The sequence below is a fragment of the Diadema setosum genome, chromosome 22 (genome assembly GCF_964275005.1).
Source record: "Diadema setosum chromosome 22, eeDiaSeto1, whole genome shotgun sequence".
NCBI classification, from domain to species: Eukaryota; Metazoa; Echinodermata; class Echinoidea; order Diadematoida; family Diadematidae; genus Diadema; species Diadema setosum.
The window spans coordinates 15,590,802-15,618,129 of record NC_092706.1 but is presented as its reverse complement, the minus strand read 5'-3'; the positions used below and the strand labels follow the sequence as shown (position 1 = coordinate 15,618,129).

The window sequence follows — 27,328 nt, the reverse complement described above, 5'->3', positions numbered from 1 at the left end:
TGACAGTATACTATATATTTTGTGACTGTAATATTTTGTGGATATGGACTTTCAGTATATCAGACAATTTCACAAGCAGATAATTCATTTTTGAGCCCGAGGGATGGAATGAACAAATATTTGCATTTCCTTTCTCAAGAGGCATAATCTCTGCTTCTCTCACTACGGAGATGATAACACACTGTATGGGTATAATGAGAGGCAATACTTTGGCGTGTAGTTAATTTTGCAAATATCTGCTGACTCACAAAAAAAAACAAACCCACAATAAACAAACACAACAAACACATACTGTGAAATATATATGGCTTGTGATACAGTGTAGGCATAGATTTTCCTGTACAGTCTGAATGAAGATAAACACTTGTCAATGACAGGAACATTAGTTTGTTTACTTGATAGAGACAAGGTTGAAAAAAACAACTTGTGATCTTTATCACTTGATTCAATATGTTGTCATTCTATGCTTTAGTGGGTTTCCTTGCCATATTGAAGAGCCATGTTATCATTAACACATCAAGAATACAAGCTACCAATATATCTACGAGTCAGATTAAAAAAAAAAATCATCATGGCTTTAAGATTCTGGGTCATTTAATCCTCTCTGTCTATTGTACTCTTTCATCATCCTCACAACACAGAGGTGGGTAATTTCAATGCCTTAATTACAGTTGTGGCTGTTGACAGATATACACGTTATTAGGCATACATGACAGCAGTAGACACTAATGAAGGCAAGTTCTACCCTTCTGGGACGATGGCTAAGATGATGTGAGTAGGAGGGAGAGTCTCCCATGCCAAACCAACCCTGCACTGATGGCCCATTAGATTGAGAACACAAGTCTTCCATGCCAAACCAAGCCTGCACTGACAGCCCTTTAGATCGGGAACACTAATTGCATATATGTCTTGATACACCTTATCCGCTACCGTTTTCATGTCAATTTATGCTGTTTTATTCCTGCAATACCATATTTATTAAAAAATGAGCAACTGTGAGTTTGACAAAAATAAAATATGACATCTTTGATTGAATAAATGTAATATTTCTGTTTCATGACTGGAAAGTCTTCAATTCTGCTCAAATGAACTCACATTTTATTCCAATTATTTGATTTAAGAATGTTTTCTTATAGAAATAAAACTTCAAAGAAAAATAAAAGGTTCCTCTGCATAGATAAGTTTGATACATTGCATTTTTTTTTTGTACATATAACAGCAATGTTCCTATTCTTGCACTGAAATTCAAGTATTTGTGAGACAAACCATTGTGGCTTATTTGACCGACAAAATATATTCCATGTATTCATAAGATTTGAAAGATTATGAAGCACACAGCACTATGAGTTTCAGCCCTTGAAGTCCCCCCTGAAAATCTCTCACTGTCAATATAGTATCATGTTTTTTTTCTCCCCAACCAGTCCATTATGCTCAGTGTGACTTATGATGAAACACTGTAAGTGTGATTACCAGTAAGAGCAATGACAAAGCCTGGTGAAAATTCCAGGCAGGAAAGAGTGCCTACAATGTAAGATGGGTGGCAAACATGACGTGTGAATTCCACCCTAAAAATGCCTCACACTCGGCCAAGTCTGTGTTTTCCGGTAAACCAATACACACACACTGTTACTACGCCCCACTGTCTACCACTAGCCTCGCCATATATCACTTTATACACTTGTCATACAGTGTGTGCATGTAGTTGCTGATGGACTGAGTGATACCGTTCTGACATGCAGGCAATTAGCGCACTGCCGGTAAAGCCAGCTAACTCTAATCTCATTCCATTAAGTCAAATACACTCTAATTGAGTGGAGTGCATCTCCATGTCTGATTACAAACAGGATGCTTATTATTATTCATGACCATGGGTCAAAGGTCATAAACATGCCTGTGTCCAACAAGTCAGTCAATATAAGGCTGCAGGGTGTGTGTACCATGCAATCAGTGGGAGTTTCATCTGGCATTTGTGAGACAAGACATGTTGCTAGCACATAGAGAACCATGCCTCATTGTTTGATAACTGATGGGAAAAAAACCCCAATAAAAACAGCTTTATGTCGGAAATGTGGTCTAGGAATGTCTGAACATCATATCTTCAAGATGAATATTGTTGAAACCAAATAAATTTCACATCAACACTATTGTCATCTGTTGAAACACCAATCAGTTGACAGTTTGGTGGGGGTGCATGGGGGAAAAGGTATTGAAATCAAAATGTTCTTGTGTGAGGATATACATCAGACAAGTTCTCTTCTATTCCATTCAGAGCTCACACCACACTATTTCATTTGGAGAAGCTTAGGCCAAAAATCAATACTCCAATGAATTTTGGCATTTCTATGGGCAACTGAGATACAAGGCATTTCTGGATTTCATTACAGGTATTCAATCTCACATAGACAAAGTTTATTTGACAGCAAGATAGGCAGAAAGGAACTCAAGTCACATGGAAAGGAGAAACTTGAAGACGTGGAAAAGGTCTTTAGATATCCTGGTTCTAGACGAGATTTTTTTTTTTTTTCAGGTTGATGACAAAGGTAAAGACATGTTTGGGTTTTTTTTTTTGACATGTCAACATCTTCAGTAGATTACTTCATGTTAACACTGTGTAGTGAATATGTAATCAGTATGTTTTTGTACATTGTACTTTTCAAGCACTCTTTTACAAAGATGCAATAGTTCAGGGGGGCATTTCATGAAGGAACTTGTCGGATAAAATATCTGACAAGTCAATTATATCCGACAAGTTTTGAGAAATTCTTTAGTCTGATTGGCTGATTTCTCTGAACTTGTCAGATATATTTGACTTGTCAGACATTCTATCCGACAAGTTCCTTCATGAAATGCCCCCCAGGTTTCTATCAAGACGGTGAAAAAGTCCAGGATAACTGATACATTAGTATCCCTTATGCCTTGATTTTTTACCTTTTCTCATGTAATTGAACTTCTTTTGAATTCTACATGAAAAAGTTCAATTAATTTGTGTATAGATTCTGTCAGTCATCGAAATATGTGTTGTGTCTTTGTTATTTTCACAACTACCTCTATATTTCACTTGGTTCAACCAACCCTTAATATTGATATAATAACCAGTCTTTCCCTGAACATAAATGCACTTTCACTCATGTCGGCCATAAGTTGGGGGGGGGGGGGGAGGGGGTCTTCCAAAATAAGAAATGGTGATTTAATGGGTTATGCAATAAGTCAGGTGCATTACCGTGTCAGAGCATAAATTAACTCTTGTTGGGCACATGAAGCCCCAAATTATTGCTGAAATGGACATTTGCATTGAAATAACACCCAAATCAAACAAGTTGATACAGAAAGTGACAGAGAGAGACAGAGACAGAGACAGACAGACAGAGAGACAGAGAGACAGAGAACATGATGATAGAGAACTACTGAAGCATTCAACTAAACTTCACTTCAATAATGGTACTAGTCTCTATTGCTTAAAAAATATCATGCCAATATTGCTTTTCTAGGGCTCATCTCCAATGATCAAAGTCCATTAATTCCACAAAGTGCAAACTCCACTGCACTTAATCAACCAACCCATCCTACCTCCCCCCTCAAAAAAGGATAAAAATCACAAATTGGAAATTTCCTAACTATACTCTTAAGCAAGGTCAGTCTGACAAAAAACAAACAAAGAAACATTATATATAGAGACACCCACTTCTTAACTTCTTGAATATTCCACAAATAAACTTTGCCTTGAGAGTTTCTGGCTAAACCTATGGACAGAGGCGACTCCAAAATAGTATTATTCACTGAGGAGCACAGCCCCCGTAGTGAATAGTACTATTGGAGGCACGGAGGCCAATAGTTTTTAGCCAGAAATTGTAAATTAGGCAGAGAATGTGTTTCATATGTTGAATTTTTTTAAAAATGTAACAAAAGAAGAGAGAAAAGGAGGAAAAAACGAGGGGGAATAGGAGGCATGTCGTGTGGTGGATGCGGTGCTGTGGAGGGATCCTACAGCAACTGTACAAAGCAGCGCGCAATGAAGTCACAATATCCTTGTGACATCATAATTCACAGGTGGCGTGCTATCTGGAAAATGCTGTCATACAAAGTGACACCATTTTCCAAGTAGTATACCATGGAGTATTATGTACCAACATTCTGAACGAGTTGAAAATATATGTATATGTAATCACGTCAAGCTCTTTTCACCAATCACTATAGGATATGTCTTTAATCCATTTGAAATAAAAATGTCCGTATTGGTTTGAATATCAAAGAAATACATGGAGATGAAGAGCAACCAGAGCACTTTATTTCTTTCACTGAAACTTGAGTGGAAGAAGATCATTGACTTCTCTTTTCTTTAACCACACTTTCTCCACAACTACCAAAAATATCACTGTCATATTTTTTTTTTTTTTACACACGGAAATTAGATTTAAATCAGAAATGACAAGTGCTGCATATTAGACAGTGGGTTGTGATATGCCTGTTTATTCTGACAGAAAATATTGTAACCTTGATGAGAATTACACACTAGAATTTTGATGGTCTGAAACAAAGGACAAGTGTAATGACAGGGTATGGTGAGAGGGGGAAAAAAATCAATCAACCTCTTCAATGGCAGAATTGCAAGGATTTGGTGCTATAAATAGTAGTGAAAATTGTTAGCCAGGGGATTCCAACTGTGACAGAAGTGCAGGCAGGATTCTGCTAATGAATCAATTTGGCAGAGAACCTGCCTGTGAAATGCCAACATTGTCCCTAAATTGATCTCTTCTCTAGCTGATACAACAACCAAAAATATCGCCACTCACTCTCCTGCCCTTCCAGAGAGGAAAATTCCTCTAAAGACTGCAAGACCAACTACGTCAAGAGAGAGCTATAGTCAGCCCCGAGGATTGGAAAAAAATCCACGGCATCCACACCTTAAAGAGGAAATCCACCCAAAAATAAACTTCTTTATTCCCTATACAGAACGATACAAAAATTAAGAAATAAGGAAATACATAACATTTTGAAATTTTATTTTTTTTTGGAAAACATTTCTTGACCAGTCCTTATAAATGATCAAATGAGTGAATTGATGATGACATGCCCTTACAATCTTTCACATATGTTATATATGAAAATTGGGAAAAATTATTATTTTCAACTAATACACGTAAAGGAACATTCCTATACCAAGATATATAAAAGTTAACATTTGTTCTTTTTATTTTGGGTAGTTTGAAGACAAATTTTACATCTATACAGCGGAAATATGAGGTTCCCCTCAATTCCCCTTAGAACTGTATGCTCTTTAACATTTCAGAGTGGTTTCTAAATATCTTGCAAAACACTAAAAGCTGAATCCTCGCCACAACCAATACTATACCATCCCTTTAATGTTGATCATCCAGTCACTTATTGTGTGGCTTACAAACGTTGCAGTTAAAAAGCAATTCCAGTCTAGTTAATGATTTTGGCACCAACTCTTGGCAGGAAAGCACAGCATTTGAAATGGATACAGAATTTTAGATACTGGGTCATACGATTTTTGTTCACAAAGCAAACTATATTTCATTAAGAATTCCCAATATGATGGAAATTTAGATATCAGATACTTGGACACACAAGAGAGACTATGCTAAACTTGTTTAACTTGTCATGCATGTTCTCATCTCAGAGGAAAAAGACATTTCATATTGTTACAGTATAAAAAAAACAACCAACAACTGTGCCTGATATAAGACATAAACTGATTAGGAACGCCTCGCTGTTGTATGCTAACAGACTCTAATAATGCATAAATGAGCCTCATAATCATATTGTCATTTCACAATGGCATTACAAGGTGATTGGAGAACCCGGCCATTCCAGAGCCCTAAACCATCTGATACCTATCTCATCAGCTTGACTACGTAGTGTTTGATAAGCTCATATTCTTCTTCAAATCAAATTATCCTCACGCAACTTGAAGCAGGAAAGAGCTTACCGAGCACAGGGATGGGCTAAGAATAGCAGAGGGGAGTGGGATGGCGTCTGATCCTGCATCTATATTTAGCAAATTGGACTGAGACGAGCTTTTCCCAGTCCAACGCTGCAGGGCAGACTGTGTTTTGATTAGGGATGTAGCTATGTGAACCAGAGCTTTTCCACAGATTGTATAGACAATCCACCTGTGGGTAGAAGTTATTATTTCACTGCGATCTCATTGTGATAAAAATCTGATTAGGTTTATTAGTTTACCCACTGCATGCATCCCCTGTCTCACTCCTATCATTCACAGTGTGTATGTCTTTACATTTTATACCATGAGGCTGTGAGATATCAGCTTTGTGAGCTGAATGTTCAAGATTACTTATGCCTGGATGGCAGAAGAGAAGACATATATTGCGACCTCACTTCACTGCTGACTTCAGGCACAATCCAACTTTGTAATATTTGAATCTCTCTATGACCCAAGCAAGAACTCTGCCACAAGTAGTAGTCAGTCTAATAACCCTAAGATCAAACTATTATCCTTTACATATCCTAACCCACTCCACAATGTCATGAGTAGTACCTTGTGTCACAATTTCTTTTCCCGAATCATCTTTTATATTGTTTCCCCAAATCATTCACTCTTATTTTGATACGATGACTACTAACATGGCTGTAAAGATTACCTGAAAGTCCTTAAACAGTGTCAAGCACCTCATTTTCATGCCAGTAATTTGGCCCTGCCAACCTGACAAAGAATACTTTCTATTCTAATTCTTGAGTCTCAATGATAACACCACAATATCATGCTCGTTGAAGCCTCTCTGTTATTACTGGGAGTCCAATTCATTTCAATCAATGTTTTAGTGCACATGCACACTTTTGGAGTAACAGGTTTATTGTAAATAAAGATAATTTCACACACACACACACACACACACACACACACATCAACACTCACACACACAAATCAAAATGATGTTTATCACCTTTGATCACTGCTCTGATACAGGTACAACATGTTAATGAGATGACTGTATTTTTTTTTCTCCTGTCTTATCTTACACCCTCACAGCAAGTCACCTCCCCCCGAGAGGGCCCCAGTCTGAGTCAGCTTGAGTTGATGAAAAATAAAACATGGAGCCCCTGGGGACACAACCATAAAAAGATTCCTCCCTATTCCTCTCTTTCTTGCTCTTTCCACTGGCATGATGCATTTTTTAAAATATGCCCCTACAAAATGTCTGCCACTGCTGAATTACAGGTAATATTCCAGTTCAGCATCATGTGGTTGAGAGGGAGAAATCACCTCATTGGAAACAAAGTTTACACGGAAACAACCACTAGAAAACATGATCAATACTGTAGCCACCTACATCAAACATTCCTATAGTTGAGCTCTGTGACTGTACTGCCTTGCCTACTTTTTGTGTGTATGCTGTTAGCTCCTAAAAACTCTGTATACTTTATTTCTGAAGTACTCAGTAACAATGCTTACTAGAACAGTAATAAAAGAAGAGCAACTTCTGGTAAACATGGAAATATAATACAGAGTGTAAAGTGCTCAACAGATATTTTTTTTTTGTTGTATGAAATGTAAGATGGAAATCATAAGAATGTATACTGTACGAGCTGAAATTTTTGCGGTGGTTTTATTTTCGCAAATTTTGCGAATCGCCTTTGAACCGCGAAAATAACAACACACGAAAATAACAACGCACGTATAACTAAGTTCAGTTACACCTTTGCAACCGCGAAAATTAACAACACGTGAAAATGTCCTCCAAGTAGCAATGATAGGATAGCACCAAAAAGATTTCATACACATTCTAAATGCAGACAGAAGATGGAAGATGTCACATATGTTCAAGCCAACTGGCTTGAAAGGAGAAAGTGAATCATGAGAATCTATTCACGGTGGAAGAGACAATGTGGAAAAAAATCCGGTTCAGCAGCTTGATGGCAAGAGAATGGAATGATGAAATCTACGTATAGAATGCAAACCTACCAAGTGAGATACAGCGCTGCCAACATTGGAAACTAGTTGAGAGTGAGACTCCCATAGGCCAATGCTATGATTTAGGAGTCAAAATGAGTGAGATCAATAGAAATGCATGCAAATGAAATAAAGTTTTAGAGTGAGAAAGGACCAAAATGAGTGAGTCTCACTCTCAATGAGTGAGAGTTGGCAGCCCTGGAGATATGTGAATGGAAGTTTGCAGGATTGAGATTCATACAATCACAGGTAAGAGACACAAACACACACACACATACAGACACACACACACACACACACACACACACACACATTAACATGATTGGGGAGCTATTTGCAGCTGCATCAAAATGCTGTCTGGCATAGCTTTGAATAAACTGGCAGCCAGGCAACGAAACTGCACAAATGATCAGAATCACACATCGTTTCACAGGAAGAGGAGAGTAGGAAGAGAGAGAAAGATTGTGGGGGGGGGGGGGGACAGAATGAAGAGAAAAAATAAAAACAGAGGAAGATGCACTAAATGGGGGGAGGGGGGTTTGATGTTCCCCATGACAAATGCTACTAATTCAGTATTGTGTGGGGTGGGGTGGGGGGGGGGGGTTCTCTGGCACTCAGCCAATTTGTTTCTACACATTGTTTCCATCTCATTTTTCTACTCCTTTGCAGGGTTTCACCCAAACTACCATCAACCTTTTCTGAACAGTTTTTCTTTTATCTGCATGCAATGGGAACAGTTTAGGCACTGGGGGAGATAATAAGGGATAGGAGTAGATGGGAAAACATGTGGCAGAGTGCAACCCACTCACATTTATATAGCCACATGTTTATGCATAGCCAAAGGAATTTTTCTCTTTTTTTTTTAAACTCACTTTTACTTTGCTGCAAGAGCACCCTTGCTATCATCCATCACACTAGTAAGATAAGGTGTCATTAATAAAGTGTCTCATTGCTGATTTCCTATTTGCACAATACACACAATTCAGAATTCAAATGATCCAGAACTTATCCATATCAATGGTCAGCAATTCTAGTGAGTTGACTGCCTATCTGGATACTCCCAGTTGTAGCAGTATACACTGCAATTGTATTTTAACTTATTTTGTGATCTAGAAATCCATATCTATGATACTGTTTCTTCAACTTTGCTTTTCCAACTGCTTGACAAGATGCACTCAAATGATATGACTGAAACTGAAATGAAATATCTCATTGAAAAAAAACAAGAGTCATGAGAGATATCATTTTATATCTTCAGTGGATATTAAGTTACCTGTTGCTGTCACGTCACCCTTGCATACAGTGTAATGGATAGTGTACTACACAGGAGGTAGCTTTACAAACAATATCAACTCCCATTATCATGTTTGGAGCACTTAACAAATTAGACATAGTAGTCTCAGGCCAAGTCCTATGTCTTTAAACCTGTCATTCTGTCCTGTGATCATGACAGTAGCTTCATTAGGGAGCAGCTAAGAGCAGGGCAAAGAATTAGTCTAGGTTAGCTATGGCATTTCCTACTTCCTACAATGATTTACATCTCAAATGTAGTTAATAAATGCCAGTGCAATATTTGCACTCTCAGTTCTTAGCAAGACTTCTTTAGAGACTGTTTTAGCGAGACTAGTAGAGACACTGCAATTCAAGGACAATAGGTGATCTAGTCATGTGATAGGGTGTCTGCATCATATGCACAATGTAGAGAGTGCACAAAAACCTTGGGCAATGCTGGCCAAATGGGGAAGCCACAGCGAACAATATCATAGGGTAATGAGTCCATTAGAGTAGAATACAGTAAGAGATGTACTTGGTACATAACCATAAACATTCACATATGTGTCAGTGAATATAGAGGTATTTAACAATACACACTGTTGTGTGAGTGGCTAGATGAAAACAAGGCGTGGCAAGCATTGGCTGTGTTGATCACAGCTAATGCTATTGATCATGAAAGTAATGGAAATATCCACTCCCAAAGGACAGTCAAGGACAGGAAATTAAACTTACTGTCACATGTCATTAAGTTTGATTGTATTGGACCAATCATCCTTCAAAGTTAGTATATGCTAAAGCTTTGGTTGACTGAGCACTGCATAGCATTGGTCATTTTTCTCTTCAGAACAGTATAATAGGCTAGGGAAAAGAGGTCCTGTCAATTGGAATGAACACTGGGAACGTTAAAGGGGTCAAAAGAGAAAGAAATATATATAATAAGTATACATATTAGTATGGCGTTAACATTATGGGAAAGTGATGAATTACCAAAAGATGGTTGGAAAGACGGACTGCTAGAGTGATAAGCACAGCAGGATTTGACAGAATGGGATTAGCATACATGATATACACACACATTATATACACAAACTTACACTAATAACACAAAAACAAGTCTCAAAACCTTCCTCACAATGAAATGGCTCAGAACAGCTTTACTTGCCAATCTAAGGAAAGAATGAATATTAAGTATAAAAGAGGGAGAAACCAAGGACAAATTAATATAAAGCTAAATGTAGTTACATTATGAGAGAGGAAATAAAATAGTGACCGAGAGAGGCCGCCAGGGAAAGGAGAGTGAAATAAAAGTGAGGAGAATGAGATATATGCAGAACAGTGGCTAAGAAAGAGAGTGTAAGGAGAGAGCCAGTAAAGATTCCAGAAATGGAGGAGAGGGTTGAGGTACAGCAGAATTATTGTGGAAAGGATAGGGAAAGTGGAAAGGAGGGTTGAAGTAGAACAGAGTTGGTAGGGATAGGATACGGAAAGAGGAAAAGAGGATTGAGGTAGAGCAGAGTTGGTAGGGAAAGGATACAGAAAGAGGAAAAAAGGGTTGAGGTAGAGCAGAGTTGGTAGGGAAAGGATACGGAAAGAGGAAAAGAGGGTTGAGGTAGAGCAGAGTTGGTAGGGAAAGGATACGGAAAGAGGAAAAGAGGGTTGAGGTAGAGCAGAGTTGGTAGGGAAAGGATACAGAAAGAGGAAAAGAGGGTTGAGGTAGAGCCGAGTTGGTAGGGAAAGGATACGAAAAGAGGAAAAGAGGGTTGAGGTAGAGCCGAGTTGGTAGGGAAAGGATACGGAAAGAGGAAAAGAGGGTTGAGGTAGAGCAGAGTTGGTAGGGAAAGGATACGAAAAGAGGAAAAGAGGGTTGAGGTAGAGCCGAGTTGGTAGGGAAAGGATACGGAAAGAGGAAAAGAGGGTTGAGGTAGAGCCGAGTTGGTAGGGAAAGGATACGGAAAGAGGAAAAGAGGGTTGAGGTAGAGCAGAGTTGGTAGGGAAAGGATACGGAAAGAGGAAAAGAGGGTTGAGGTAGAGCCGAGTTGGTAGGGAAAGGATACGGAAAGAGGAAAAGAGGGTTGAGGTAGAGCAGAGTTGGTAGGGAAAGGATACAGAAAGAGGAAAAGAGGGTTGAGGTAGAGCAGAGTTGGTAGGGAAAGGATACGGAAAGAGGAAAAGAGGGTTGAGGTAGAGCAGAGTTGGTAGGGAAAGGATACGAAAAGAGGAAAAGAGGGTTGAGGTAGAGCCGAGTTGGTAGGGAAAGGATACGGAAAGAGGAAAAGAGGGTTGAGGTAGAGCCGAGTTGGTAGGGAAAGGATACGGAAAGAGGAAAAGAGGGTTGAGGTAGAGCCGAGTTGGTAGGGAAAGGATACGGAAAGAGGAAAAGAGGGTTGAGGTAGAGCAGAGTTGGTAGGGAAAGGATACGGAAAGAGGAAAAGAGGGTTGAGGTAGAGCAGAGTTGGTAGGGAAAGGATACGGAAAGAGGAAAAGAGGGTTGAGGTAGAGCAGAGTTGGTAGGGAAAGGATACGGAAAGAGGAAAAGAGGGTTGAGGTAGAGCCGAGTTGGTAGGGAAAGGATACGGAAAGAGGAAAAGAGGGTTGAGGTAGAGCAGAGTTGGTAGGGAAAGGATACGGAAAGAGGAAAAGAGGGTTGAGGTAGAGCAGAGTTGGTAGGGAAAGGATACGGAAAGAGGAAAAGAGGGTTGAGGTAGAGCCAAGTTGGTAGGGAAAGGATACGGAAAGAGGAAAAGAGGGTTGAGGTAGAGCCGAGTTGGTAGGGAAAGGATACAGAAAGAGGAAAAGAGGGTTGAGGTAGAGCAGAGTTGGTAGGGAAAGGATACGGAAAGAGGAAAAGAGGGTTGAGGTAGAGCCGAGTTGGTAGGGAAAGGATACAGAAAGAGGAAAAGAGGGTTGAGGTAGAGCAGAGTTGGTAGGGAAAGGATACGGAAAGAGGAAAAGAGGGTTGAGGTAGAGCCGAGTTGGTAGGGAAAGGATACGGAAAGAGGAAAAGAGGGTTGAGGTAGAGCAGAGTTGGTAGGGAAAGGATACGGAAAGAGGAAAAGAGGGTTGAGGTAGAGCCGAGTTGGTAGGGAAAGGATACGGAAAGAGGAAAAGAGGGTTGAGGTAGAGCCGAGTTGGTAGGGAAAGGATACGGAAAGAGGAAAAGAGGGTTGAGGTAGAGCAGAGTTGGTAGGGAAAGGATACGGAAAGAGGAAAAGAGGGTTGAGGCAGAGCTGAGTTGGTGGGCAATGGGTAGGGAGAAGAGTGGAGGGTTGAAATAGAGCAGAATTGGTAGAAAAGTAAAGAGTTTAGGTGCAAAGGGGCTATTTTGTATGTTCTTTACCTCTTTCACGTTCTCTTCCTTCCGCACCTAGAGCATTCTACAGAGTGGATTTGGCGCTATATAAATCATATCAATTATTATTATTATATTACAAAGTAAGGCTTGGGAACATAGGACAAGTTTTGGGAAAAGAGTGAGATAGGTGGGAAGGGTTACATTTAATCAGGAGAAATGGGGCAGGGACTGATGCGAAGGGGTTAGTAAGCAGCAGAGGCTGAGAATGTTGATGCCAGGTTGATAAAAAAAAAATGCAAGGTGCTCCAGAGTTCATTGGTCTTGCCGATGCAAAGAGCGTGGTGACGTCAACACCTCATCAGATAAATTCTGCCCATCGCATCGCTCGCCAGTGGAGAGTGCTCATGTAGGACGTTTTTGTATCAGGGCATGCCACAGGGAACGGTCGTAAACAATCATGTTACCCTGTAAATCTGACATCAACAGAACCCTGCACAAAATTGAGATTCACACAACACATCATTTTCATTATCTCTAACCAGAAGAACATTCTCTTTTGATACTATAAAGTCTGCTTTACAATATCACTGACATCACTGCACATTGTGACGTGGATACGTTGATATACGGAGGGTTCAAGTGACTGCTGGTATAGAGTAGGGACAAAAAAAATGGACTATATAAGATAATAAAGATGGCACTTGACAAGGGAGATCCATAGTGACAATCTTGAGTCTAACAAGGGTTACAGCTGAAGCAGGCAACTATCAATCATAAATTTAATATCTCAATATTACACTGATGCCTTTGCAAATTAGAAACTTAATATTGCAATGGTACCCTAAAATCATTTTCCATAAATTAACCATCCGTCACATGACATGCATGCTGTTTTTACGAAGAACTAGTATAATCATCATGTGAATCCTTGTCCCATTTCCATAACACACTTGTCTTTACCTACATACTGTACTAAGCGGATTTCTACTCAGAATAGCACTGGCAAAAAAACAACAACAACCAAACCCTGGTGGTATCATTAAACAACGTCTGCAAAATCATTGCCATGGTAACAGCATCACAGTCATTAATCTCTGAGGAAAGCATCTTTCTCGTTCCAAGATGACATTTCTCATTGGTTGATGCATCGTCAGGGACAGGGATTACCTCATGATGCTTAAATGCCTCACAGGCTTTTGTTGGTCCTCACTGTAGTCATACTAATTCTCTAACATACGGGGGGGGGGGGGGGGGGGTAGATTTTAGGGCATTAGCCAAGGAAAGACTCAAACGAGCATTGTCATTTAACCAGTTAATTAACTTGAGGCTTTTCTGTATCATCACCTGATTGCAAATACTGAGAAAAGTGGGAATAAACAAGCAATTTTACATCATTTTGTGTGACCCAAACTCAACTAAACACCTTATATTAAGGAAGTCGTATAGTTAATCAGGCTGTATTTAAGTAGTGCCGTATGTAATCTTGTTCCAATGGTTACTCTCCCATACGTGTTATCAACTTTCAATCATATGTATACTAAAAAGAAGATGAATGACAGAAATTTAGCAAAATAAAAAGTCTCATCTAGGAAGGATACACCTGTATTTACCTACTTTGGTACAGCCTGAAAGTAATCTTACTTTCTTAACATTTTGAAATGTAATCATCTACCTTTTGAACAATCTCATTTGTGTGTATCGGTTTCCAGCAACCAGTTGCTGCAGCAAAGTCATCAACTTCAACTGGGCACTTCACAGATAAGTGCGGACGTCAGTTAACTGCGTCACTACTACAATACCTACCATCAGACATATCAACAGTTTGAGGAGCATTTGGAAATGCAATCATAGAGTGGTTTAGTCTGGATGGGTAAACCGGAGACAGAATGAAGCCAGAGCCAAGATCGGGCCTGTAAAGTGAGGAGGACTCTTGGAACAACATCGCACCACAATACCACCACTCAAGGTCTGCCGGTGTGAAGAACAAACAGCCGAGACAGGCTAACCTTTCCGTCTCCCGTCTCCCATCTCCACGACGATGACACCAATGTCCATCTGCAGTGATAAGCGCCGTCTCCGGGGTACCAGGGTAAATGTGTTGGGTCAAAGTGTCTGCTTTGATTAAGGTTGAGCATGATGAGCTTGATATCACCAATTATGGATACTGGGTCAGCCTAATATTACACCAACTTCAAGGAGCAATTTCCTCCTCTACCTCATCCCAATACATTTTCAAAGAAATCAAAGAGTAAAAACAGCAATCATATCTCATATAAGTGTCAAAAATTCTCCCCAAACGTATGTACTTTCAATATTTCTTGTCTCTGCTAAAAGTAGTTATTGGCACTCTCCACCAGTATTTGTGATAGTGATTGTAGCTTGTGATAGCTTATACTGCTTTATGAATCTGATCTTTCTGACAAACCCTACCATTAACAGACTTAGATGTTCACTTTCATTATCCACATGTCTCACTTCACACAACTGAGAATATTGACTCACACTTCTCTCACTAATCTCTTTTTCTAATTTTCTCTACACAATGCACATGATGTCATATTAAGTCCCATCATCATGATGAAAGCACCACTTTCCAGCTACTCATAATGAGGATGACTCAGATGATAGTGCACATCTCATGAAAGCAATATTAGCTATGAACATGTGGGGGTGGGGTATTACATTCTGTAATCAAATGTAAAAAAAAAGGAAAAACAAAACAGAACCTGAGGTCTCATTAGTACTATATCAACCTGTAGCTTACAAGACATGACAGTCCAATATACTTTGCACAGGACCAACCCGGAGCAGAAGGGTATTTAGTAGAAAGTTGGTTGATTAGCATTTGTCTCTTGTATAAGACACAAAGTCATTTCATTATTATTCAAATTGTGGTGTACATGTACATGTATGTGTTCTCCTATTCGTGATGTGTATTTTATCATTGGTATGGTTTTCATAGTTATCTGTTTAAATCCTCATTTACAGGTAACATGACTAGAATGCAAGAAATTACTTGATATCAATATTACTGAGACAAAAGAAAAACAACCACTTCTCTCAAATTTTTCTAAATTTCTCACAGTGTGGGTTTTTAACTTAATTTCATTCCATACTATAAGTTCACCGAAGTTTGCAAATATCAAGGTACTTGGTGACAGGACTGTTTTTTAATGCATTTATAATCATTGTGCTTCTTATGTTCAAAGGCACACTAAACTTAGAGACAAGTCCTTGTCACAGACATGACATATTTTTATGCACTATGTCTATCAACAACTAATATATTTTCCTTTCTTATTCCCTGTTTTTCATGTTGGATGATTCTGTATAAAGGAATGCAAAGAGCTATTTCTTGAATCCAATGTTAAAGAAATGTAAAAATTCACTCATGTTGGTAATCTTTTTTTTTCGTTCAGTATCCTTAACATTTTCATTTAGTCAAAATGTCACTACTTTCCTGCTACTACCATTGAGATGTAACATGCTATTTTAAGGTATGATATACCATGGGCAAGGACATAGCCAGACAGCATGGTGAATATTAGCTGGCTATTGTACACTGTACATTCACTGACAAACCACCAACAAATTGGACTTTAAGATCTTCTGTCCCGTCATAATCAATATGCAGAAATGTATAAAATAGGTTAGGTCTGTCCCTTCATATCATACAAATTTCATGAAGCTGAAATTCTATGAATTTATTAGAGATTTGGACAAAATCACGTCATAAGTAATTCAAGAGATTCAGTGTTGCTATCAGGCAGTCTGTCATTTCAGTTAGACACGGCAGAGTAGTTGGGAGCATTAGAAATGAAATCAAATAGACAGTCCAGAGAATAGATAAGATAAATTTGCTGTAGAGGAGAGTACCTTCCCAATGGGCCTTTCATATATTCATCTCATCTAATCAAGTTGGATGTGGCAGTGATCAAACATTGTGGTTTGCAATTTATGCCCTCCAAGGATGAGCCGCCATTGAACGTTAGATTACATGCCAGCGAGCCAAACATGTAAGCCTGTATGCCATCCTAATTATTGCTGGGTACGTCTGATTACAAGAGTGTATTTGGCATTTCTCCGTGCCTCGCCCTAATCTACCACTATGCATCAAGCAGCCGAAATGTCAGCTCACCGCTCCACTCACTGTGCCAAGTCAGTGCAGTCGTGATGAATGCAAGCTAGCTTGATGGTGTGAATTCTGTGCATTTCAGCACACTCTCCACTGGGTTCACTCAAGATGAGCTACAAAACGGACTCTGATTTTCTGAAAGTTTTGTGCATTTCATCTGACATGAGACTAGCGCCACAAGTGAGCTTTTTGAATTAAGAGTGTGTAGTCATGAGAGGAGGATGGTGATCATGACCTTTGTTTTAACGGTTCCATGAAAGATATAACTTTATGCGCAATGTTATAGTAACATTATTTTATATCTGTTATCTCAAGGTGGGCACAAAGTAGGGGCATAACTGTATTTTTTCGTAGTTTTCTTCACTCTCAGTAGTCCTGCAGTGTGAGTGAAACTGACTCACAATACACAATACAGACCAGCTACCTTTTGCTGTAGTATGTGCTGCCAAAGCCTTTAACCACTGTGGCAGCAGTAAGCAGTTTGAAGTGCTTGCTTATTTTTTGTTAACCGTCTGCAAAATTAAAATCATGCAAAATTCATCTTATATGCCATTCATCTTACTTGGCCAAGTGCAAAAAGTTAATCCTGCAAAAATTGCCACTTTTGCAATGATTCTGCATATCGGTTACATGATAGCCCCTTCTAACTTTGATAAAAATATGTCCTTCACTCATACAATTTTTTCATTCAGAAAATTTTTGTATAAGTTGTGAGGGAGAAGAGCAAGTGGAAAACTACTATCATCCCAGACGTTAACATTGATATTATTAGAGCAATGACAAATGTGTACAGGTATTAACAGCCAACACTTTAAATCCTCTTTGTCACCATGAAAATATCATCTCAAACTGATGATTTAGATCATAAAAAGTCATGCCAAAAATTTTCAGCACATGATCTCCATAAAGCCAGGAATCATAAATGTTTCATTGAATACATTACATGCAATAAATCCCATAATTTCTAATGGGCTGATACATTTCCGTCTACCTGGTCTCCATCCCAAGTCATGAAACTTGACTCCTATGATGTAAAGTAGTAATTAATATTATTTCCGGGACTAAATTTTAAAGACTACTTGACACTGGAAGTGGCTAAGTTATGTGGTTGATATGAAACTGCAAGGCTGAAAGGGGTTAGATGAGTGGGAGGAGGTGAAATGGGATTTTCATTAGCAAACTCTGCAGGTATTGATCGCCACCTGTAGTCTATCTTCTAAACACACTATGCTCATTATCTATCTACAGCTTGTCTGCAGCATTTTAAATGCACGCAAGTCCATATTTGCTCAGCTAAGGATTCCTTGCTTTTTAAAAAGAAGGAATTTCATCTCAAAAGTTAACAAAGAGTAATAATTGCACTATCTATTTTATCACTTAATACATTCATCTAATGGGCATCACATTGATGTTTGTCTTGCTTGCTTTGTGATAACAGAAGTGATGCCTTCCCTGTTAATAGCAGGGACAGTGATTGTTTCATAATCACTGAATTTTCATCTGCTGGTCTACGATGAGATGCTCATCTAACAGACTTTACCTCTTTCTTATCTCTGCTTCATCAAATACACACCATCTTCTGAACACTTTCTTACAGAATTTGGTCAACATCATCAGCTGAGAACTAGGGGGAAAATAATATTGTAAACATGTGTAATGTGTAAGCATCCCTCTATTTCCAGATTAAGTTTTGCAAATCGTTATAAAGATACATGTTTAGTAGTCTTTTTTTTTTTTAAACAGGACAACTGAGCTCTACACATGAAATCAAGTCCTCAATATCAACTTCACAGGGACACAGATTCCATTCAGCTATATCAGAATCAGCGATTTAATCCCCCCCCCCCCCATCATCATGCTACAATCTGAATTCATTTCCAGGTTGGAATAAATGTCATGACTTGCTTGTGCCCTAGTGACATAAATTCAAGTGGAAAATGAAAACAAATTGTAATTGTGTCAATTATAAGTTTGCAGTGAAATATAGGGAAGATAAAGTATTTCTTCTTGTTGCTGCAATTTCATTTTTTCTTAAGTTTATGAATATCTCACAGAGAAGCTGACACACTGAAGTAATGTGCATTTTGCTCCTAACATCGCACAAACAGAAGTTTATCATACAGTTATAAAAGTGCCTTTGATAAAGTCTTTTCATTGAATGGTTTGCTCACATTGCTAATTCCACATCAGGAGTAGATAACATGATCACTCCTGGCAGTTGGTTCATTCTCACATGCCAGGTCTATACATTGTATCTGCACCTGCCTGTAAATTCAATACCTACACTTTTCATCCATGTTTACATTAGAAAATCCCCTTCCCTTCCACAGGAATACCATTCCATTTGTTTGGATCTGACTTGCCACATCACTAGACATGCAGCAATGCTGCACTAACACACAGCCCTGCATTTGTTGACAAACATGGAAGCTATCCTTTATTTGTGGCAATCCATTTGCAAAGGGACGAGCGTGTTGGCACCTCATAATACTGCCAACCAAGAACCCAGTGTGCCTCTCCTCCAGAGCCAGTAGTCTAAATCTACAGACCCCTTTCTTTATCTCACTGCTGATCATTCTTGTAGTTCGTCAAAGTCCTTTCAATATCATGCAGAAATTTCTTTCAGAGTTTGAAAGTGCAATGCCTCTAGATAAGGTACAGTCTTTACTCTAGGCTGTGATGTGCCTCTCCCCCGTTTGCTGACAAATATAGACAGGTTTGGACTGGTAGACTACGGAGGCTACATTCTGCATGCAGCCTACCTAAATCAGCACGGTGGAAGCAGCTTCAGCCGTTTCCGCTGGCCAAGGCTCGCAGGCAGAAGCCCCAATCTGGACTATTGATCCAAGGACGCCATACATTGATTGGCAAGCCTGGCAAAGTCTTTTCCCATGACAAAAATATGGAAATAACCTTTTTAAAGGGAAGACTGACAGGATCTCTAAAAAATGTTCTTCACTGCACCTGAACATCACCTCAGGCAACAAATTGATGATGGTATTGCAAGCTATCTAATTTGAGCATCTCATCTTCTAATGTCAGGATTTCTTGATGAGCCAACAAAGAAAGTAGATATTTTTAGAAGAAATTAATGTTCATCATCAGAACAAATCATAACTATCTGATACTTACAGCTCAACAACTTTCAGTCTAAGATACATGACCTCATTTATTTTCTCTACTTCCTAAATTTAGGTGGATGGATCATCACTTGGTTATAATCAACATAGTATTCAAATACGATTTATGCATGCACTTTATATCTACCAAACTTTTTAGGGTATTCAATTCTTGAGCTTTCATTCCTAGCATCAAGTTTATAAGCCTCAAGCTAAATTGACAGACTTCTACAGATGATGCAGAAAATTATATTTGATATTCAAATAGCAGTCATTCACAAATGTTCAGCCTTAGTAGTAATTCTACCCATAGATTACTTTGTCTATACTGGCTTCTAAAATGATGAAATACTAACTCATATTCTACCATGTGGGTATGTCTATAAATTCGAATCTATTTACCTTTCTTTGCTGTAAGTATCTATCGCTTAAATCATCAATTCTTTTGGGATGGTCTATGCTTATATAAATGCACGCAATGTGCCAGAGCTAAAGCAAATATACAAGTGCTGGTATAACAGTTAAATATGACCTTCGGTTGATAGCTTTTGAGTACATCTGGAAATTTTCCAAAGAGTATTAGATTCGTACCTGCATAAATAATCAACAGCATACTCAAAGACTTGTGTAAACAACTAACACACTTTGTGTTACCGGTCTCCTACACATGTATTCTTATGAAACTGACATGTCTCCATAAGATTGGGTACTAAAACACATTTTTACCTTGAGATGCACTTAAACAGTGGTTATTTGGTCTTTATATTCATTCTGTCCATCCCCTTGAAATGCATAAATCATGTATCAGTCTCACCATTCTTAACATTTCTTGACAGTCTATCATGTCTGGCTTTATTTTGCTATCATTTCATTCCTTATTCTATTTTTAAATGTAAAAAAATCTGCTAGATACATTTCAACATAGACAATTCAATGCTACTACTGATTCATGAAAATGTTTGAGGAAGGGGAGATGCGAGCTTAGTGTTTGTAAAATGAGTATTGGTCTGATAGAATGTAAAAAGCATAAATGTGATTATTGTTGCAATCAATCTAAACTATAATGTGCTCTTTTCTCAGTCAATATACAATGTAAGTTAGAATGATGGAGTGGTCCTTTTAAGAAACACATCTTTTAATGGGTAAAAGTTACGTAAAAGTCATTAGTTTTGTAATGATTAGGAATGTCTGTCCCTAACTTATATGCTCTGTATGCCTCTGCCCATAGACTTCACTTTGGTTAATGTATTTCATTTATGCTTACATTGCATCAATACTCAGTGCTGACTGTTATGATTGATAAAATTTGAGTTTCATATAAAAATGTTAAACAGATTAAGGGTATCTGAGTTAATTAGGAAACCACTTTAATAGCAGATCACTCTACCAGCAAATTAGAATTCTCTGGTCCCTTATTGTTGCAGGTAATGAGAGAAAACAGACTCTACACATATCAATTGCACTGAACCAAAGAAATTCGGAGAAGAAAAGTCACTCAGTTTTGGTCATAATGTGAGACTACCTGCAACAATAGTCCTTTAAAATAGCAATGACGACAGCACTGCATCAAAGATTCAAACAAGACCAAACCAGGAGGGCGAGAGCAAAATTGCTACATTAGCTGGTCCAAAATAGTCTAGGCCTAGAGTAATGGTTGTCTTCATGATCTCTACATATCTCTAACTGTAAAGGCTTCATGCTACTCTATACAACAGTCTGGAAAGACAATTAAGCTCTACATTTTTTCTGCCTCATCAGGCAATCCACATGGTTTTCAAATTGTCAGGGTAGAGTGTCAGTGTTCAGTCAGAAAATGGGACCATTGTGCCAAAAAAGCTGTATTACCAGTCACCTCAGGGTACTAGTACTGCCATCTGACAAAGTAGCAGGTGTAATGTACATTGAACCCAACACTGAAAACAAGAAAAACCAGCACACGCCATAAGCCAGAGGCCATTCTGCACACAACATCATGTATTTTACATTATGCATTGCCAGCATCTTTCAGATACTTTACAACTACTTTATCACGTGATACTGTTAACGAGCACCCACGTTTCACTTGTTAATGTCACTATGAGTATAATAAAACTGTGACAATCTGTTTTTTTTCCTCCTTCGCTTCTTTACTGGGGCCACTTCTGTATGTTCTTCACTTGTGCATTTAACTCTGTGTTTTTTACAGTTTCCACCGCTGTATAAAAATTAAGCATTTGAACTTATTATATCTTTTTGATGCTCATATAAAGTCAAGCTCTGAGAAGTATACCACCTTTCTTTCGGAAGGGGGAGGGGTATCTCTTCATAAGTTATATCATGCATCCAGCTAAGTCGTTTAACTTTTATGGTGATGATACATGAAGATAAAGCCTCTGGAGGATTTTTGTAGTTTGCATGTCATTGAATGTTTCCTTTTGAAAAAAGAAAAGAAAACAAAAACAGAAAACAAAACAGGAGATTGAAACCAGCAATCACTGACCAACTTTTTCCAAAAAGGTCTTTGGTGGAAGGACTTATGATACCCACCTCGTCGGTAGACATGTGGTAGTCTGGGTCAAACTGACTAACAGAGGAATATGATCCACGGTCTCTCTTGGCCCAGGTCATGGTGCCTACAGCCCTCTGAGTAAATCAGTCCACAGTCTCTGTAATCCCTGCTAGCCACTACAAACATCCCAACAGCATGATGAACAAGTCTTGTGAGAAGATTTGGTTCAAAACAACAGCGCTAAATGCAACATTCAAACTCCTCTTCCGAGATGCTGCTCATGCAGTGAAAGGATTCTGCCCAATTCCTGTTGAAAACTTGTTGGGAGCAGGTCAAAGTTTGGGTGGTCCCAACTTGAGAGGCACCAGTATTGTCACTGAATTGTAGGGAATGAGTGTATTATCCAACACAGGCAGTTTTCCACGATAAGCAGGAAGCTAAATATCCAAGCACTCAAACTTCCAAAAGCGAAGAAAGTCTTTAATACTGATAAACACAATAAAAAGTAGCTTGCGGCAACAGAATTAAACAGTTAAATAAGTCAATGGAAGTTTCTTTTCATGGGCATCAGCAGATAGGCTAATGGTTTTAAACTTGCAAAGAAATTTTTAAAAAACCACCAGTTATGAAATAAAATATGCAAGAGGCACCCAATTCATAAAAACTAAAATGTATACATGTATATTTGCAAACTTACAAAATAAAACAAATTGCATAGGCAAACTTTGGAAGTGATTGAATGAAAAATAATTGATTTTCAGATCTACACAAGTTGCTTGTTTTCTTGACTACTGCTTCAGGTCTATGTTTCAAGTACACTTTTTTTTTCACAGAGAATCATAAGTAGCACTTGTCACATCAGAACTCTTGTTTTTGCAAGCATTTGGATTTGACAGCTCCTCCAACCTGTCGATGAATGTTAGATAAATGGATGCCTGGAATGTAGAGCATCACAAGAAACAGCCGTGCTCCAAAACAGAGGAATGGTTGCCAAAGTCTCTACACATTTCTGCCTTTAACCGCTGCTTGATGATTTGGAAATGAGGAACCGCTTGGAATCATACAGAATTTGCAGCACTTTGTAAGTATTAAAGTCCACTAGTCTCTTCAAATTTCTAAAAAGGAGTTTCCATGGACATTATATTATTCCTGCTCTTAAGTCTTGGCTGTGTCAGGTTGCAATTTATACAGTCAGATTTCCCAGGAAAATTCATGAGATGTTAGCTCCACATATATAGGTGCCCCGGATTAGTGAATAACTACTCAGCAGGTTACTGGTATGATGTCAGCACAGAGTAAAGCCAGTCTTGTTGAAGGGAAGTGATTACTGTCGCAACGGGTGCATACACCAAGGACCCAAACATGTGTGTAGGAATCAAGAGATTAATGCCAGGCCGGTCGGAGACTCCACCAGTTATCACCATAAGATGTGGAAGAAGTCCGCCTCACACCGATACAGTCTATCGCTAGCGTCACACCATTCATTATACATGTGCATGTCGGGTTTCCACTGCCTGCGTGCTAGTCCCTGTGGGTAAGACACTGTACAATGACCATCCTCTCCCTAGCGCTTGAAGGGGAACCAGAAGGGGGGAGCGTTTTCCCACCAGCCATACCCAAGAGGCACTGGCTAGCCCACAATTTCTGCCGATTGAGTCATTGGGGAAGGAGCCGAAAACAAGGTGTACTTCTCTGCAACAGCCTGGTGAGGAGCAGATTTCTTATCTGGTGGTGATTATGCACAGAAGAGCTGATGTCAGCAGGCCGGCTGCATCATATCATGAATTTATCATGACAACTATTCTGCAGCTCAGAGCACATAGCAGCAGAGAGGTGACACAGGCATGAGTTATTAACGAAACCCAGTGTACAGCACTGTGAATTGGCGCTTAGTGCTCCTCTGCTGATGTATGCATGGACGACGCATGGACATGACTGTGTGTGTGTGTGTGTCTGTGTGTGTGTGTCTGCATATGTTTGTCTGTGTCTATGTGTGTGTGTGTCTGTGTGTGTGTCCGTGTGTGTATGCATGGATTTGGGTGGGCTTGGTATTGACAACACACACTGGTGCTGGTGTATACCTCCATTGCATGACGGGTATGCACAATAGCACAGGCTGCTAACGTGTGCATACTTAATGGGCTCACACAGAATGAACCTGTGCTTGTTTCTAGAAGGACTCTACCATTCTTTTCAGGAGGGGAGTAGCCTTCACAAGTAGAAACGGAAAACAACTTCCTTTCTTTTAAATGGTCAAATATATGTTTGTGTTCTGTTCTTCTTTTACTTCACAAATAAACAAACATATGATATTGCCTTTTGACTGCACCATTCCATTTTCACAGTTTCTGTCCATAACAAAAATTGATATATCTCCAGGCTTTTTAAGTATGCCTGAAGATAGTAGCAAAATAATTGCCTATCTCCACATGTTCAATATAGCAGATCAAGCATATCTACCACTAATATATTCAGTTTTTTTACTTGCTGACAGGACAATAAGATCAGGATATTACAAAACAAATAAGCACAAGGATATATGTACATTATTTGGCCAATTAAGACCCACTTAATAAATTGATGTATAAGCAGACTTCATATGCGATGATTATGTTCTTTAAATGTGCATGCCTCTGTAGAGTGAGACATAATTCATGCAAACTTTAGATGGTGAAACATTTTGTATGTTTTTCAAGAGTGTGTGTCACTGTGTCTTTATGTATTTATGACACGCTTCAGAACATAGGATCTCTGTCTATTCTCTTTCATACACAATAAAAAAAATTCTTGCAATGAAATAATTTGATATTCAGTTACAAATGTCCAAATCTATTTCACTGAAGAATAGAACAAAATCCAATGTTTCAATCTTAGTATACCATAAATTGTTTAAAGTATAAGCTGTACCAAAAATCAACTCTAATGACTCAATCATATTGTTTCAACAATAACTGCTACATGTATAAGCTGTACCTAATGATCTCATAGAAATTAAGAACATATTTGCAAATCTAGAAAAAAAAAATAGATTTGTATGTTCTGACAATGACAGTCTAAACTTCCTTCTAAGCAGTTCTCGCTTACATAGGCAGAGTGCTAGATAAAACATTGCAGCTTTAACACATTTTAATGCGTGAACTTCTCAAAGTATATTTACTGTATATGCCAATCATTTTGCAGCATTCTTTTTTTCCTACAAATTCAGGAGTCAATTGATCTTTAAGCAACTATACCAACTCTCCAAAATACTGCTTTCTTTATCAGAAATACAACATCTCCAAGGTGGGAATTTGCTAACTTTTCAGTCAAAAGGGATAAAATTTACTTCTTGTTTCATCGTTGATACTTCTTGACGTCAATGATGAGATTTTTTTTTTTTAAGTCTCAATTTTGAAAATATTATGATGAAAAATATATGACTTGTTTAGTAACTGACAATTACCTTTAACATTTTTTCCTCTACTTTCCTTCAAAACAATTGTGAAAAACAACAAATTGAGCAAAACATTTTTGGCAAAAATTCAAAATTACTATGCAAAGAGTTTTGGGATTTACACCTCAGAGTCCTGTAAATTGTTTCATCCAATCATAATTATTGTATTATTTTTTAATATAATTTTATAATTTAATAATATTACTAAAACATGATGACCTATGACCTTTTAGCTCTGAATCAATGGAAAGGGCATCTATATCTTATCATGAAGTTCAGATTACAGGAGTCTTTTTTGTGTGATAGCAACAACATGGATTTTCTCTCAATGTTTAAACACTATGCTGCTTTGGTCTACTAAATATTTTAGTGGTTTGTGCATATCAATCAAAATTTGAAAGAGTTTAACCCGTTGAGGACGAGTCCCGAGTATACTCGGGCAGGTGTCTATGGGAAATGCATGTTGTGGCAAAATCAGTCCGTCCTCAACAGGTTAATATGATTACAATCACCTCCCTATAAGGACTCTAATGGAGACTACAGGAAAATAATGCAATACATATCAAATCTATTGATAAATGTGATTATTATTAGGTGATCCGAGTATCCTCTCGGATCACCTTCTGTATCTGTACTGATTCTTTATTCTTCTTTCTTTGTTTCTTTCTTTATTTCTCCTCAAAAGTTGTGCAGAGGTTAGCTCAGAAAGTGCATTGCCTCTCAATGTCAAACTTATACCATATAATGTATCATGTCGCAAAGACGACAGCGCAAGTAAAATCATAGTGATCAGTCGACTGTGACGTCACTATGACGTCATTATATGAAAACACATTTTCATGCATATCTCATTAATGGAATGGAATATTTCAATGAAATTTGCGTCACATATATTTCAAGTCAAGCGGATTCTACTCATATTCTCAAAATTCATTTTTATTTCAAAACGCGCGCGTTGAAATATTTGTATGCTCAAATCGAGCTCAATTTTTTTTTTGCACACGTTTCAGACCATTTGGAGCATTTTTTGAAAAATTGAAAAAAATTGGACGGACGCGTACGTGCGCGCACATATTCGCAAGCACAGCTAATATGAAAAAGAAATTTTCAATTTTTTCACACGGATCGGATGTCCAAAATGTCAAGGATTATTTCTACCAAGTTTCAAGTCGATCCGACTCAATATGACGTCATACGGGCCCGTCAAATTCAAAATTCCGCGCGTGCGTCAATGGGGATACACAGTGCAACTATGCCAAAAAAAACACCAATTTTAAATCCGATTTTACTCGTCAGGATGGACGGTGACCCCCCATTTTCTTGACATATTCTGAAAGCTGATGAGTTGTACATGTCATTTCATGGGTTGGCTATGCTGACAAAATGATTAAAAGATATAAAATTTCTTAATAAAGTAAAAAAAGTAAATTTTCAAAATGACGTCATCAAATTTCAAGTTTACCCGAGCGTATCTCACCTATCCTTTGCCAATTTTCACCCAAATTTCAATATGTTGTAGCTTATGAAATGTTTTTTCATAAATGTAAAAACAAAATTTTGATTGGATGACGGCATCACCTCGTAAAAATGGATTGAAAGTAACCTTGTCAAATTTGACCAGTTTACGTGTAATCTCTATGGGAGTGCAGTTTT

The 27,328-nt window shown here is 38.3% G+C and overlaps 1 protein-coding gene across 2 annotated transcripts in view; it reads right to left on the bottom strand.

Annotated features, from left to right (window-relative positions):
* The window catches only part of LOC140245412 (voltage-dependent L-type calcium channel subunit beta-1-like), a 127,151-nt gene that overhangs the window by 27,329 nt on the left and 72,494 nt on the right, over positions 1 to 27,328 (bottom strand). The window contains exon 1 of one of the 2 annotated variants that reach the window (XM_072324989.1): positions 22,281 to 22,846. The exons of the other annotated variant lie outside the window; for it this stretch is intronic. Within the exon in view, the coding sequence (XP_072181090.1) occupies positions 22,281 to 22,361 (81 nt within the window). The 5' untranslated portion in view covers positions 22,362 to 22,846. Of the gene's footprint in view, positions 1 to 22,280; positions 22,847 to 27,328 lie in introns of those variants that run through there. 2 annotated transcript variants of the gene reach the window in all.